General features: G+C 43.8%; 1 protein-coding gene across 6 annotated transcripts in view; it reads right to left on the bottom strand.

Moving 5' to 3' along the window:
- The window catches only part of LOC141059940 (G-protein coupled receptor 143-like), a 106,214-nt gene extending 104,581 nt beyond the window's left edge, over positions 1 to 1,633 (bottom strand). For 2 of the 6 annotated variants that reach the window (XM_073556164.1, XM_073556165.1), the window contains exon 1: positions 1,284 to 1,633. In XM_073556164.1, the coding sequence (XP_073412265.1) occupies positions 1,284 to 1,512 (229 nt within the window). In that variant the 5' untranslated portion in view covers positions 1,513 to 1,633. The other 4 variants (XM_073556163.1, XM_073556167.1, XM_073556166.1 and 1 more) reach the window with 4 other exon arrangements.
- Between the last annotated feature and the right edge of the window lie 15,902 nt (positions 1,634 to 17,535).

Below are 17,535 nucleotides of genomic sequence, written 5' to 3'. Positions count from 1 at the left end.
CTTCCTGGGAGTATCCAACTTGTGTTGGCGACGTGGGGCCCATGTGGGTTCAATGTTGCATATATGGTGGGCATGCCCGGCCTTGACAGCCTTCTGGAAAGGTGTTCTTAAAGCAATTAAAGAAATGATGGAGGTGTCATTCCCTAAAAGCTCGGAAGCAATTCTACTATTTATGATTCCCATGCCTAAGGCTGGTTTCACACTAGTGTTTTTTATCGCTGCGCTTTATGCGCGTCCATGCGAATGCATCCTGCGCCTCTACCTTTAACAAGGGGGCGCATGGTCTAGCGTACGCACGCGTTCGTATGCATTTTCGTGCTCATGCGTTTTTTGTAGTGTAGGCCTAGGCGCACCGGACGCAACCTGTTGCGTTTTTGGTCCGTCCAACCTGTCTCAAAAAAACGCATGTGCACGCTTGAACACGGAGTGCGCAAAAAAAAAAAAAAAAAAAAAAGAAAAAAAAAATTAATTTACAATCTATGGGAATGGATACCCGACATTTACATTAGAACCCAGCGTCGCTGGTCCTGATCGCTGGAGGGGCTGAAAGTGACCTGCACTTACTTGAATGGGTGGTGAAAAAAAAAAAAAAAAAAAAAAAAAAATGCACCAAATCCGCATGTATCATGTATTGCTGCGCTTTTTTTGTGACAAAACCTTATTCTATGGAATAGGACTTTTTTTTTCTAACACTAAACTTTATCAGCATGCACAAGAGACAAATCTACCGTGCCAAAACTGCCACAAAAACGCTGCGAAAAACAAAAGGGAAACATGCTTTTTTTCTGCAGCTTCTTTCCTGCAAAGAGATCAGGTTTTGCTGCAGAAAAAAATGCTTAGTGTGAACTTACCCTAATGGCTCCATTGAAATTGCATGTTATCAGGATATTATGCATTGTCACAAGTAACGCTTTTACCCCCATAATGAAGGCTTCTCGGCATGCAGTATCCTACAGTGTACAATTCCATAACATAGCACTTTATTGCATTAAACCCTTGCAGAGCCGCAGCCAAGTGTCCCATGCAGAACATAGAGGCTCCATAGCATAGGCTTCTGCTGGGTGCGGTTTACACTGATCCGTTCTTCCCTACCAGCAATGGGGAAAAGCATCCATGTGTGCTCACCATGAATTTTATGTTGCATGATTCATACAGAATGAAAATTGTAAAACACGAAGGAACAGAAGAAGCCACATACTATGGGAACCACAATACAGTGTGTGCACGAGGCCCTATGCAAAGACCAGGCAGTTATCGAATTGCAGGTTCTGCCCTAGTCACACCTGTGGTGACCGAGGCACCGGCCAGCAGGACTCTCCAACCCATCCTGATCGCCCGGCTCTTTTTTCGATTACTGCACCTATAGCAGACGGCCAGACCGACAAGTCCCAAGAGCGCACTGCCTCCACATACGGCATGACAGAGCTCAGACGCAAGCACCAGCTCAGTACCAATATCCCTCTCCGGGCAGCACAGCCGTGGGAACCGCACTGAAGCCATTGAAAAACACATGAAAAAAGGGTGGGAGACCTTCTATGTAAATTAATAGGCACTAAACAGCAACTTATAAATTAACTCTATCATAGGCTGTGACAAACCACAGCCCAGTAACTGGGGGGAATTTGCACAAGTCATTTGTTGCCAAAGTGAAAAACAACAAATAAACAAAAATGCATCAAACCCAGCATTTTGATACAGGAAAGATATACACTCACTGGCCACTTTATTAGGTACACCTGTCCAACTGTGTGTTAAGACTTAATTTCTAATCAGCCAATCACATGGCGGCAACTCAGTGCATTTAGGCATGTAGACATGGTCAAGACAATCTCCTGCAGTTCAAACCGAGCATCAGTATGGGGAAGAAAGGTGATTTGAGTGCCTTTGAACGTGGCATGATTGTTGGTGCCAGAGGGGCTGGTCTGAGAATTTCAGAAACTGCTGATCTACTGGGATTTTCACGCACAACCATCTCTAGGGTTTACAGAGAATGGTCCGAAAAAGAAAAAAAATCCAGTGAGCGGCAGTTCTGTGGCCGGAAATGCCATGTTGATGCCAGAGGTCAGAGGAGAATGGGCAGACTGGTTAGAGCTGATAGAAAGGCAACAGTGACTCAAATTGCCACCCGTTACAACCAAGGTAGGCAGAAGAGCATCTCTGAACGCACAGTGCGTCGAACTTTGAGGCAGATGGGCTACAGCAGCAGAAGACCACACTGGGTACCACTCCTCTCAGCTAAGAACAGGAAACTGAGGCTACAATTTGCACAAGCTCATCGAAATTGGACAGTAGAAGATTGGAAAAACGTTGCCTGGTCTGATGAGTCTCGATTTCTGCTGCGACATTCGGATGGTAGGGTCAGAATTTGGCGTAAACAACATGAAAACATGGATCCATCCTGCCTTGTATCAACGGTTCAGGCTGGTGGTGGTGGTGTCATGGTGTGGGAAATTTTTCTGGGCACTCTTTGGGCCCCTTGGTACCAATTGAGCATCGTTGCAATGCCACAGCCTACCTGAGTATTGTTGCTGACCATGTCCATCCCTTTATGACCACAATGTACCCAACATCTGATGGCTACTTTCAGCAGGATAATGCGCCATGTCATAAAGCTCGAATCATCTCAGATTGGTTTCTTGAACATGACAATGAGTTTACTGTACTCAAATGGCCTCCTCAGTCACCAGATCTCAATCCAATAGAGCATCTTTGGGATGTGGTGGAACGGGAGATTCGCATCAGGGATGTGCAGCCGACAAATCTGCGCCAACTGTGTGATGCCATCATGTCAATATGGTCCAAAATCTCTGAGGAATGCTTCCAGCACCTTGTTGAATCTCTGCCACGAAGAATTGAGGCAGTTCTGAAGGCAAAAGGGGGTCCAACCCCTTACTAGCATGGTGTACCTAATAAAGTGGCCAGTGAGTGTATATCTTTGTACTGTGTTAGCAAGTAGATAGAGGACTCTCAACTCTAAATATTCTTCAAACCCAGCAGTTTTATAGCAAAATTTGTTTTGCGATACTTTTTTGTTTGTATCATTTTTTAAAGGTCTAACATTGAGGTTATGTGCACACGTAGTTTTAGGTGCTGCAGATTTTGAAAAATCCGCAGGTCAAAATACCTGCGGTTTACTTGCGGATTAGCCTGCGGTTTAGCCCTGCGGTTTCACACCTCACAATGGTGAAGGTGTGAAACCGCAGCGGTATCCGCACAAAGAATTGACATGCTGCGGATTGTAACCTGCAGCAAAACCGTGCGGAAAAATCCGCAGCATGTGCACAGCGTTTTTGGTTTTACCATTGCAAAGAATGGTACTGTACAACGCAGCAGAAACTGCTGCGGACCTGCAGGGCCAGAAACGCTGCGGATCCGCAGCAGAATCCGCACCGTGTGCACATAGCCACAGGGTATATCACCACGTAGCGAATATGCAGCACATTTTCATTTGCACTTCTGTATGCAAAAAATCTGCTGCATGTTACAGTACCTACAAAGTTGATAAGATTTTAACCACTTAAGAACCACCTACTGAAAATATGCCTCCACATTTACTTGCCATTTTGTGGAACTAACAACAGGGATATGTGACGGAACATATGCACAGCAAGTCGTTTTAACCCCTTAATGACGGAGCTTTTTTCGTATTCGTTTTTCGCTCCCCTTCTTTCCAGAGCCATAACTTGTTTATTTTTCTGTCTATATGGCCATGTGAGGGCTTATTTTTTGTGGGACGAGTTGTACTTTTAAATGACACCATTGGTTTTACCATGTCGGGTACTCGAAAACGGGAAAAAAATTCAAAGTGCGGTGAAATTGCAAAAAAGTGCAATCCCACACTTGTTTTTTGCTTGACTTTTTTGCTAGGTTCACTAGATGCTAAATCTGACCTGCCATTATGATTATCCAGGTCTTTGCGAGTTCATAGACACCAAACATGTCTATGTCCTCTTTTATCTAAGTGGTGAAAAAAAATTCCAAAGTTTGCTAAAAAAAAAAAATTTGCGCAATTTTCCGAGACCCGTAGCGTCTCCATTTTTCGTGATCTGGGGTCGGGTGATGGCTTATTTTTTCCGTGCCGTGCTGACGTTTTTAATGATACCACTTTTGTGCAGATACGTTCTTTTGATCGCCCGTTATTGCATTATAATGCAATGTCTTGGCAACTAAAAAAACATAATTCTGGCGTTTTGAATTTTTTTCTCGCTACGCCGTTTAGCGATTGGGTTAATGCTTTTTTTTACTGATAGATCGGGCGATTCTAAACGCGGCGATACCTAATATGTGTATGTGGGATTTTTTTTTTACTGCTTTATTTTGATTGGGGCGAAAGAGGGGTGATTTGAACTTTTAGGTTTTTTTAATTTTTTTTATTTTTAAACATTTCTTTTTTTTTACTTTTGACATGCTTCAATAGCCTCCATAGGAGGCTAGAAGCATGCGCAACCCGATCGACTCTGCTACATATGGGGGATGAGCAGATCGCCCATATGTAGCAAATTTACTCCTGTGCTTTCAGCGCCGACCACCGGGTGGCGCTGAAAGCCATATGCCTGGAACAACCATAGAGAGACCTCTGGTTGTCCAGTCAACATGACGCCGACCCCCCGATCACGTGACGGGGGTCGGTGATGACGTCATTTCTGGCCCGGCGGCCGGAAATGCTATTTAAATGCCCGCTGTCAGCTTTGACAGCGGGATTTAACTAGTTAATAGGCGTGGGCGGATGGCGATTCCGCTCGCGCCTATTGCGGGCACATGTCAGCTTTGATGCGGGCTCAGCGCCGGAGCCCTCATCAAAGCAGGGGATATGTCTAATGAAGGACTGTGTCCGTCATTGGACATTAAAGGGTTAACATTACGGTTCCTATTTTCATTTCTTTCATAGTTTTTTAGCACTTGATCAGGGGGCTCGAGTGGAATCACCTTAAGGCTATGTGCACACGCTGCGAATTGGTCTGCGGATTTGTATCTGCGGAACCGCAGGTAAAATGACCTGCGGATTGGCCTGCGGTTTTCCCCTGCGGTTTGACACCTGGACAATGGAAAAGGGGGCAAACCGCAGCAGAATCTGCAGAAAGAATTGACATGTCAATTCTTTCTGCGAATTCAAAACTGCAGCTTTTCCGCAGTTGAAAATCTGCAGCATGTGCACAGCAGAATGTAAATCACATAGACTTACATTGTACTGTACACTGTCTGCAGAACTGCTGCGGATCCGCAGTGTGTGCACATAGCCTAAAAAGGAGGTCATGTGGACATGCCCTTATACTGAACCCACATATGATTCTGTTCAGATTCTGCTCTATAACAAGCTGTCCACAGACCAGGCTGCATGTACAGGTTACTGTTAATTATATTCTAAGGGCCCCGCAAAAACACAAAACCTATATAGTCCAAAACCAGAGATATTTGTCAAAATTATAAAAATAATATTTTATACTGAAATCACACAAACAACTGTCACAAACATTTGAAAACAATAAAAGCCCCAATTCAGACATCCATGTTGCACGTACGTGTTGTATCCGTTTTAGTTTCCCACAGATAAAACTAGACATGAGCGAATATGTTTGTTTGGCCCTGAATCAGATTTTAACATATTCGGCCCATATTGGAACCCTATTCGTGCCGAATGTATGCCTTATGATCGGTTCCGAAGATATTTGGTAATTTCTACTCCCATTGACTCTAATGACGTTCGGCTGTGTTAGACGAATACTGCAAAAACAATATTCGATTCTGATCGTATTCGGAACCGAATCCAAACAAATTCGCTCATCTCTAGATAGAACCCATTCTAGTCTATGGGGTTGTTCATATGTCCATGTGGTTTCAAGGACCATGTGCCCGTCCAAAACTCATGGAGACATGTCAGTTTTTCTCCGGGATCATGGATGAAAAGGGCCAATACAAATCTATGGGTCCGTGAAAAACAGGTACAGCGCATGGATGGGATCAGTTGGCAGTATTGGTATCAGTTTGTATAGAAAAATCTGTGGAATGTGTTTATTCATCCATCCGGGAACAACACTGACCAACACTGATGGTAAAAACGGACACACGGACCATACACTGATGAGGAAACCGTGCCAACTAAAATGCCTAATTCATGAGCTATAACATTGACTTTGACCCCACAACCTACTAAAATGACTGCCTCTACTCTACAGCACATTTCTTCTGAAAATGCTTCAACAGGTCGCCTTGAACAGGGGATCTTCAGTTGATTCCTTAACCTATTTAAACTGTTTGGCCCAAAACTTTACTATGCATCAGCACCATATACAGCAACTTTCATGGATTTCTTTAGGCCTCTTTTCTTCCTGTGGAAGGAATTAACCCCTTTCTGACATTTGACGTACTATCCCGTCCATGGGCCCTGGGCCCATGGACGGGCTAGTACGTCATACGTGATCAGCCGCGCTCATGGGGGGAGCGCGGATGATCACGGGCAGGTGTCAGCTGATTCTCACAGCTGACACCGATCACTAAGGGCCAGGACTTAGCACTGGCACTTTAACCCCCGGAACACTGCGCTCAAACATGGTCGCAGCTTTCCGGGAGAAGGCAGACAGCCCCTGTGACAGCCCCTCTGCTTTTGGATCGGAGACCCCGCGACATGACACGGGGTCTCGGTCGCTGCCATGGAGACCCAATGTTGTCATGATGACATCCGGGTCTCCAGGCCTGAGAGACTTCCTGTCATGCGCAGTGCATGTCAGGAAGTCTCACAGGTCAGTGCACAGAAGCTGCAGCGCTGACAGCTTCTACAGCATGCAGCTCTGCATGCTATAGAAGCGATCAAGCTGCACAAAATGAGTGCCCCATAGTGGGATAAGGTGTAAAAGTAAGAATTAAATATATATTTTTGAAATATTATATAAATATTTTAAAAAATAATAATACAAAAATCAATATTTGTTCCAGCAATAAATAAATATTTAAATAAAAAATCTAAACAATGAAAGTATGCATATTTAGTATCGCCGCGTCCGTAACGACTTGACCTATAAAACTGTCCCACTAGTTAACCACTTTAGTGAACACCATTAAAAAAAAAAAATACAAGGCAAAAAACAATGCTTTATCATCATACCACCGAACAAAAAGTCGAATAACTCGCGATCAAAAAGGTAGCAAAAAACAAGCTGCCATATAGCTCCATCACTGGAAAAATAAAAAAGTTATAGCTCTCAGAACAAAGCGATGCAAAATTTTTTTTTTATATATAAAATAGTTTTTATTGTATAAAAGCGGCAAAACATAAAAAAAGATATAAATGAGGTATCGCTGTAATTATACTAACCCGAAGAAAAAAAACTGCTTTATCAATTTTTCCACAAGCGGAACGGTATAAAGGCCCCCCAAAAGAAATTCATGAATTGCTGGTTTTTGTTCATTCTGCCTCATAAAAATCAGAATAAAAAAGGATAAAAAAAGTCATGTGCCCGAAAATGGTACCAATAAAAACGTCAACTCGTCCCGAAAAAAATAAGACCTCAAATGATTCTGTGGGCCAAAATTTGTAAAAATTATAGCTCTCAAAATGTGGTGATGCAAAAACTATTTTTTGCAATAAAAAGTGTATTTTAAGGCCTCTTTCACACTTCCGTTTTTGACAATCAGTCAAGATCCGCCAATTTTGAAAAAAAACGGATCCGCCATTTTTCTTTGCGGATCCGTTTTTTTCCCCATTGAATTTCATTATTGGCGGATCCTGACTGATTGCCGTCCATTGCATCCGTTTTTGTGAGGATCCACCACAATGTTAGTGTCCGTCAACATCCTGAAAGATTTCCAAACGGAGCTTGCAACGTTTTTTTGGCCGGCGGATCCTCCAGACACTGAATTAACCCCAAATTCTGTCTGGGTGCCGGACAAAACAAAAATTCTCTCTCTCTCGGCCAGCGGTTCCTTTAAATTTCCTCATTTTCAGGATCCGTCTAAAAACGGATCCTGTGCCATCCGTTCACATCAGTTGAGAATGGATCCGCTTGTCTGCCTTTTTGGCGGATTTTAACTGATGCAAATAACTGAAGTGTGAAAGAGGCCTAAGGCTCATTCACACGTCAGTATTTTGCATCAGTGTTTGTATGCCAAAGCCAGGAATGGAACTTACTGAAAAAAAATATAATTGAAAGACTGACTCCTGTTCTGTTTTGGAAACACTCCTGGTTTTGGCATACAAATACTGATGAAATACTGATCAAAAATACTGATGTGTGAATGAGGCCTTACTGTGTGACAGCTGTCAAACATAAAACCTGCTATAAATAGTAAATCAAACCCCCCTTTACCACCCCCTTAGTTAGGGAAAAATAATAAAATTTAAAAAAATGTATTTATTTCCATTTTCTCATTAGGGTTAGGGTTGGGGCTAAAGTTAGGGTTAGGGTGGGGATTAGAGATAGGTATGTTGTTAGGGTTATGGTTGGGATTAGGGTTAGGGGTGTGTTGGGGTTAGCTTTGGAGTAAGAATTGGGGGGTTTCCACTGTTTAGGCACATCAGGGGCTCTCCAAATGCGACATGGCGTCTGATCTCAATTCCAGCCAATTTTGCATTGAAAAATCAAACGGTGCTCCTTCACTTCCAAGCTCTGCCATGCGCCCAAACAGTGGTTTACCCCCACATATACGGTATCATCATACTCAGAACAAATTGCTCAACAACTTTTGGGGTCCAATTTCTCCTGTTACCCTTGAGAAAATAAAAAATTGGGGGCGAAAACATCATTTTTGTGAAAAAAATTATTTTTTATTTTTATGGCTCTATATTATAAACTTATGTGAAGCACTTGGGGGTTCAAAGTGCTCACCACACATCTAGATTAGTTCCGTAGGGGGTCTACTTTCCAAAATGGTGTCACTTGTGGGGGGTTTCCACTGTTTAGGCACATAAGGGACTCTCCAAACGCAACTTGGCGTCCGATCTCAATTCCAGCCAATTTTGCATTGAAAAGTCAAACGCAGTCCTTCCCTTCCGAGCTCCTAAACAGTCGTGTACCGGGTATCGGTGCACTCAAGACAAATTGTACAATAACGTTTGGGGTCCAATTTCTCCTGTTACCCTTGGTAAAATCAAACAAATTGGATCTGAAGTAAATTTTTTGTAAAAAAAAAGTTAAATGTTCATTTTTTTAAAAACATTCCAAAAATTCCTGTGAAGCACCTGAAGGGTTAATGGTTAATAAACTTCTTGAATGTGGTTTTGAGTACCTTGAGAGGTGCAGTTTGTAGAATGGTGTAACTTTTGGATATTTTCTATCATATAGACCCCTCAAAGTGACTTCAAAAATGTGAGGTGGTCCCTAAAAAAAATGCTTTTGTGAATTTTGTTGCAAAAATGAGAAATCGCTGGTCAACTTTTAAACATTATAACGTCGTAACAAAAAAAATTTTTGGTTCCAAAGTTGTGCTGATGTAAAGTAGACATGTGGGAAATATTATTTATTAAGTTTTTTGTGTGCCATATCTCTGTGATTTAAGGGCATGAAAATTCAAAGCTGGAAAATTGTGAAATTTTCAAAATTTTCGCCAAATTTGTTTTTTTTTCACAAATAAATGCAAGTCATATCAAAGAAATTTTACCCCTATCATGAAGTAAAATATGTCACAAGACAACAATGTCAGAATCCATGGAAGCGTTCTAGAGTTATTACCTCATAAAGGGACAGTGGTCAGAATTGTAAAAATTGGCCCGGGCATTAACGTGCAAACCACCCTTGGGGGGAAAGGGGTTAATCATGGAATGAAGCCAAATCCCTTACTTTCTGAGTAGAGCTACACTGTACTGCACTTGCCATCCTGTCACTTCTAGTGTTTTCATCAGACTGAACCTCTTAGGGTGTGTGCACACGCTGTGGATTCTGCTGCGGATCCGCAGCGGTTTTGGCCCTGCAGATCCGCAACAGAAACTGCGGTGTACTGTACCATAATATCCTATGGGAAATGGAAACCACAGTGAAGACGGTGCAGATTTTTCCACGGCTTCTAATCCGCAGAAATTGACATGCCAATTCTTTCTGCGGATTCCACTGCGGTTTACCATCTTCTCCATTGTAGAGGTGATAAACCGCAGGGCTAATCCGCAGAGCAATCCGCAGAGAAACCGCAGGTCTTCTGACCTGCGGATTTTGCTAAATCTGCGCGGATCAATCCGCAGCGTGTGCACGTACCCTTAATGCGTCTGTTACAAGTTCAGACATGTCTCAACATGCACAAAAAAGCTCAGACATATAGGCCTTTTTATTTTATGCCACATACACACATTCAGTATTCGGTCAGTGTTTTACCTCAGTATTTGTAAGCCAAAAACAGGAGTGGGTGATAAATACAGAAGTGGTGCCGTGTTTCTATTATACTTTTAATCTGATTGGTCCGCTCCTGGTTTTGTCTTAGGCCGGGGTCACACTAACGAGGAATACGGCTGAGTGAGAGGCGCTAAAAGCACGCATTAGACACGGACCAATGATTCTCTATGGGGTCCCTCGCACCAGCCGTATATTTCTCATCCATATCCTACGCTCCGTGCCAATCGCAGCATGCTGCGATTGTCAGCGTACTACGGCCGTAGTATGCCAATGCAAGTCTATGGGTGCGCAAAAAATACGGATTACACACGGACCACACGTGTGACTTGCGAGAAATACGCACCAGGTGTCTTTTAGCAAAGCCGGCAATTCAGTGCGCTATACAGTAAACTCACACTGACAGATTTAATAACGAAACGAAAGAATAGATATAGACACATTGCATATATATATATATATATACACGTCATTGAGACACATATATATACACTCACTGGCCACTTTATTAGGTACACCATGCTAGTAAGGGGTTGGACCCCCTTTTGCCTTCAGAACTGCCTCAATTCTTCGTGGCAGAGATTCAACAAGGTGCTGGAAGCATTCCTCAGAGATTTTGGACCATATTGACATGATGGCATCACACAGTTGGCGCAGATTTGTCGGCTGCACATCCCTGATGCGAATCTCCCGTTCCACCACATCCCAAAGATGCTCTATTGGATTGAGATCTGGTGACTGAGGAGGCCATTTGAGTACAGTAAACTCATTGTCATGTTCAAGAAACCAATCTGAGATGATTCGAGCTTTATGACATGGCGCATTATCCTGCTGAAAGTAGCCATCAGATGTTGGGTACATTGTGGTCATAAAGGGATGGACATGGTCAGCAACAATACTCAGGTAGGCTGTGGCGTTGCAACGATGCTCAATTGGTACCAAGGGGCCCAAAGAGTGCCCAGAAAAAATTCCCCACACCATGACACCACCACCACCAGCCTGAACCGTTGATACAAGGCAGGATGGATCCATGCTTTCATGTTGTTTACGCCAAATTCTGACCCTACCATCCGAATGTCGCAGCAGAAATCGAGACTCATCAGACCAGGCAACGTTTTTCCAATCTTCTAATGTCCAATTTCGATGAGCTTGTGCAAATTGTAGCCTCAGTTGCCTGTTTTTAGCTGAGAGGAGTGGTACCCAGTGTGGTCTTCTGCTGCTGTAGCCCATCTGCCTCAAAGTTCGACGCACTGTGCGTTCAGAGATGCTCTTCTGCCTACCTTGGTTGTAACGGGTGGCAATTTGAGTCACTGTTGCCTTTCTATCAGCTCGAACCAGTCTGCCCATTCTCCTCTGACCTCTGGCATCAACATGGCATTTCCGGCCACAGAACTGCCGCTCACTGGATTTTTTTTCTTTTTCGGACCATTCTCTGTAAACCCTAGAGATGGTTGTGTGTGAAAATCCCAGTAGATCAGCAGTTTCTGAAATTCTCAGACCAGCCCTTCTGGCACCAACAATCATGCCACGTTCAAAGGCACTCAAATCACCTTTCTTCCCCATACTGATGCTCGGTTTGAACTGCAGGAGATTGTCTTAACCATGTCTACATGCCTAAATGCACTGAGTTGCCGCCATGTGATTGGCTGATTAGAAATTAAGTCTTAACACACAGTTGGACAGGTGTACCTAATAAAGTGGCCAGTGAGTGTATATGCATTCTAGGTGTCTATATCTAATCTTTGGTTTCTGTTATAAACCCTGTCATAGGGCTCCATTATATGTCCATTTTGCAAGCCTGCGAGAAAATCTCGCCATATGGATTGCATACGGATGCTTACATGCGCAAAATACGCGACCACACCTTGATTACGGATGACATACGGAGCACTGTTTAGGGGCCATTCATCCGTATTACGCATGTAAAATACTGACCGTATTTTGCGTCGGTTAGTGTGACCCCGGCCTTACAAATACTGATGTAAAATACTGATCAAATACTGAACGTGTGAACGAGACCTAAGGCTAAGGCCGGAGTCACACTAACCTGCGCAAAATACGGTCCGTAGTTTACTTGCGTAATATGGATGAATGACCACTAAATAGTGCTCCGTAGGTCATCCGTAAGCAAGGTGAGGTCGCGTATTTTGCGCATGTCTGCATCCGTATGTAATCCGTGTGGCATCCGTATGCAATCCGTATGGCGAGATTTTCTCGCAGCCTTGCAAAATGGACATTTAACGGTTTTCAGGCCTGCAAACAATTTAAATCATTAGCCTGCACCCTATTTAGACACTCAGAAACAGGTGGATGCCTACATTCTGTACATTTGTCACCTTGCTTTCACGAGGTGTGTTGGTGTTCTTTGTGAAGCATGGCAGAGGGTCTGCGATTCAATACAACTGAGCAGGTTCTCTTTACCTGGCTTTTGTCACGGCGCTTTGGGCAACCATATCCTGTGATAGTGGATCCGCGGAGGAGGAGACGCATGTGGGTCCATCCACTTTTGAGGCAACGACTCACAAGAGGTCATTTTCACCGCCTCTATTCGTCTCTGCGGGAGCATCCGGAGAAATTTTACCAGTACTGTCGCATGAGCATTTCCACATTTGATCGACTCTTGGAGACAGTGCGCCCTGGGATAACCTTTCAGGACACAAGGATGCGCAAAGCCATATCTGCAGAGGAGCGACTTCTACTCACAATACGGTATGTACTACATAACCACATTCTCTATGTTCCTAATGTGTGTGCTAAATTATGTTTTTTGGCCTTCTTGGACAAAGTTTAATGCCCTCATCTTACTCCAAATATGTTTCACCTGACACAGCAGAATGTTACATCTAATATGTCCTGCATATCACTTAGTCATTGTGCCACCAAATATGTGTGTGTTCTTCTCTCTCATTTCCTACCAAGTTTGGTCGGCATGTAACTGATTTTTTTTTACTTTAGCCATTCTAAACTTTACTATTTCTGTTGTTCTACAGCTTCCTGTCCACTGGCCTGTCTTATGCCGCCCTCCACCATGAGTTTCTCATTGGAAAGTCAACCATTTCAGGCATAGTGAGGTCTACATGTGCAGAAATCTGGACAAGACTCCATCAAGTGGTCATGCCCGAGCCCAGGATGGAAGACTGGTTAAGGATATCAAGGGACTTTGAGGAGGACTGCCAGTTTCCAAATTGTATTGGGGCCCTGGATGGCAAACATATCAGGGTGCGTAAGCCGCCGAACTAAGGCTCCCAATTCTTCAATTATAAACAATACTTTTCTGTTGTATTGTTGGCTCTGGTAGACCCTCAATACAAGTTTATAATTGTTGACATTGGGGCCTATGGAAGGACGGGAGACTCTAGAGTCTTCAATACTTCCATAATGGCTCGGCGGCTACGCACCAACCAGTTGGATCTACCACCACGCCAGCTACCAGGCTCCCCCGAACAATCAGTCCCTTATGTCCTTGTGGCAGATGAGGCCTTTCAGTTATCGCGCAATGTCATGAGGCCATATCCCCGGCACAACCTTGACCACAGGCGCAGAATTTTTAACTTGCGCCTATCACGTGCTACGCAGCTGGTGGAGTGTTCCTTTGGGATTCTTTGTGCCAAATGGTGGGTACTCCAGTCTGCCATTCAGTTGAGTGAGCAAAATGTGAATGAAGTTGTGAAAGCCTGTGTCATTCTGCATAACTTCACCAGGATACATGATTGTTCCTCCTCTGATGGTGTTGTGCGTAGGCCGGACAATGTGCGCAGGGTGAGACCACCTATGAACGCTCAAAGTAGACCGCTCTCTGGCCTAAAAGTGCGTGATATTTTCTTTATATTTGTTTCTTTAAGTGTGTCTAAATATATATTACTCAAGCCTTTATGATTCTATGAGTGTTTCATTGCATTGGTTGGTGTCTGTTAGTATGTTGTGAGGGATTGTGAAAAATCACACAGAGACGTTAACTAGAGTAGACAAATTTTTAGTTTTGCCTTTTTTTTTTTTGTTTTGCTTAATGGCAAACATAATATTGCCATAAGACAAATTTGGCAATGGCCAAAATGACCCTTTGTGCCTTCTTTAACTTGTTGTAAAATTAACATTACATAACAAAACAGCAACAAACATTAGGCAATAACAACATTGCTGCATGACTAGATTAAACTAGATTTGCCAACAAAAGGTGAGCTCCATCACCAAAATAAAGGCAACAAGATAACACTCACATTTCCTCATAATGTTATCCAATCATAGAAAGATTCCACCATGACAGGCAAGGCTACTTCACATCTTTCACACAGATATTACCTGTCTGTAGAACAGACAATATTTAAGCATGCTATACTGGAAAGGATGAAAATACAAAACTCACTTGTTAAGACATAGAGAGAGCGTGATATTGTGAATGCTGGTCGCCTTGAATTTTTTTTACTAGAGATTGCTAACAAAAAAGGTGACTACTTAACTAAGGCGAGCACGCCTTTCCTAGGCGTTAGCAAGTGAGTAGTGTTTTTTCATCCTTTCATTTTACAGTATAGCGCATTTAAATATTCTCTTTTCTACACACATGTAATATCTGTCTGAAAGGCGTGAGGTAGCGTTGCCTGTCATGATGGATTGTTTCATAAGTTTGGAAAACATTGTTTAAAAATGTGAATGTTAAATTATGTTCTAAATGTTGGTGAAGGAGAACACCTGCTTTTTCATTTCTATTAGGAGCACCAGTTAAATCTCACTGGACATCTCCACCCATCAGAATCATAAATCCTCATATGTTGGGGAAGGGGAACGTGGAAGAACAGCCTGTGGGTGCTGCTGGACATTGTGGCCAACATCGCCCTGTGTGGGGCCATACTGTTGCCCATGATGCTGGAATTGTCCTGCCTCCTGGGACTGTTGGGGATACTGTTGGGACTGTAATGTTACCCTAACATTACAGTCCTGTACATTTCCTGAACAATACCTTTTTAAGTTACATAATTCCCTTTGTAAATGAAAAACATATACTCACCTCTTACAGTGGCACTAGGTCTGCAGGGGCTCAAGTGGCATTGTTACGCTAAGTGAACTCTATAGATAATCCACCGCTGCTGCAGTCTCAATACTTCTTCTTGTCCTAGGTGAGTGTGCAGTAGCCCAATAGTGGCCACTGGTTGTTATGCCTGGTAAGCCTAGCAGCCAATGTCACATGCGCCCTGGCAGAGCCAGCGCTGACTTTGTTGGAAAGACACTGCTGCAAGAGGGGAGTGTAGTTTTTTAATTTTATTTTACAAAAGGGGCTACTTCATTTAAAGGTGAAAAGTGAAAATCCAGCATCACGTCCATAAATAAAAAAAAAAAGTGCTTTCTTTTATTAGATCATATTAAAATCCTTTTCCAGGAAGGTAAGGTTTGGACACAGGGGTGATCTTACAAGTTGTGATCCAAATGATTCTTAATCATAGTGCCACTATTTAACATGATCTAATAAAGCACTTTTTTTTATCCATGGGGGGAGGATGGATTTTCCTTTTGTTTCTCCTGGTTCCTGCCATCACAGCACTCCGTGCGCCGCCCAAGATTGACTCCACAAGATGAATTGAACATAGGTGAGCTGGACTCTTCTATTTACAATTGTTCATTTAAAGGTGGTTGTACAGATAGTGGACAGTGCCTTTAAGTCATTTATTACTCCTGACAATAATACTCAGCACTGCCTTTAAAACACCAAGAACCACTCACACTCAGGTCAGTCTCTGTGTTGCAGGACTCTCTTAACACAATTAGGACTGCTGAAAAGTATACCGCCTTAAAGGGGTCGTCTAGGAAAACAAGTGATTACTAGTGATGAGCGATCGTGCTCGGATAACGGGCTGAATATTTTGAGCATGCTCAGATATGTTTGAGACCCTGTGGCTGCATGTCTTGCGGCTGTTGGACAGCCACAACACATGAGGGCCAAGTATGTGTTGTGGCTGTCGAACAGCTGCGAGACATGCAGCTGTGGGGTCTCAAACGTATTACTCAAGCACGCCGAAGTCACTTGGTTAGCACCCGAGTATGCTCTGCTAACGTCTTATCCCAGCACGTTAGCTCCTCACTAGAGTTGAGCGAAACAGGTCGGCCTGATTCACAAGTCGCCGACTTATGGCAAAGTCGTGTTTCGCCGACCATGCGGTTGGCAAAACGAGCGGCAAAGTCGGATTTCCCAGAATGCGTGCACGTGACTTTTTTCAGCCACTGAGCAAGGACGTACACTGTGGGCAACGAGATGACATGTGCAGCGTCGAGAGATTTTGCGCACTTTAAAAAAGCGGTCCGTCATGTAGGTGTGTTTACTGTCCTCCACTCCCTGTCGACTTTGCTTCCCCATTGACTTGCATTGGGTTTCGTGTTTCAGTCGGCCTCCGACTTTTCCCTATAGTCGGCCGATTTCGTTCGACTCGACTTTTGAGAAAGTCGGGTTTCACGAAACCCGACTCGACCCTAAAAAAGCCAAAGTCGCTCATCTCTACTCCTCACTAGTGACTACCGAAACACAAGGTAGGTGATAACTTACAGATCAGTGGGGTCTGACCGCTGGGACCTGCACTGATTGGCAGAACAGGGATCTTTTCTCCTCGCTGCTCAATGGAGTTGCAATGCACGTCCGACCGCCGTTGCAGCCATTCTCTACGAGCAGCTGGGAAAAGCTGATTGGCGCGTTGGTTGAGCATGCGCATTGCAGCGGCCGGACCCCACAATCACCTCATTATCACCTACCCCTATATCCAGCCGGTGCCCCCGAGGTGTCGCTAACATGTCGCCATCTTGCTCACCTTCTTCTGCTGCCCATTGGCTCCCTTACATCACCAACAACCTCTCTTTTTGTGGTTTTGCTCTCTTACAACACACCTGAATTTTTCCCTAAATTGTGGCCCATATCCATAACCATTTTATTACAGCCTCCTCGGCCACAACCGTTTTTTTTTCTTTAAATTTTTGCTGAGTGACTTTTAATATACCTGGCAATAAGCTGAAATCTACCAGAAATTGTAATAAGAAGTTTCCCTGTGAGTCTTGTAAAATCACGTCCCACTCTATGTGACGGAGGAGACCGCATAGCCCTCCATTCGTGGAAGACGTGACGCCCTGTCGGCTCCCTTCTCTGCCACAGTGCAGCAGCTGCCCGGTGTAAAGATGGCTGCTGCGGTGCCGCTGCCCTCACTGCTGCTGACGTAATCAGCGCGCTCCCCACACGGGCTCTGTGTGTCAC

This window comes from Dendrobates tinctorius, unplaced genomic scaffold, assembly GCF_039654945.1.
Source record: "Dendrobates tinctorius isolate UK_male_01 unplaced genomic scaffold, ASM3965494v1 ptg000231l, whole genome shotgun sequence".
Taxonomy (NCBI): Eukaryota; Metazoa; Chordata; class Amphibia; order Anura; family Dendrobatidae; genus Dendrobates; species Dendrobates tinctorius.
This window is presented reverse-complemented; position numbering and strand designations above follow the sequence as displayed.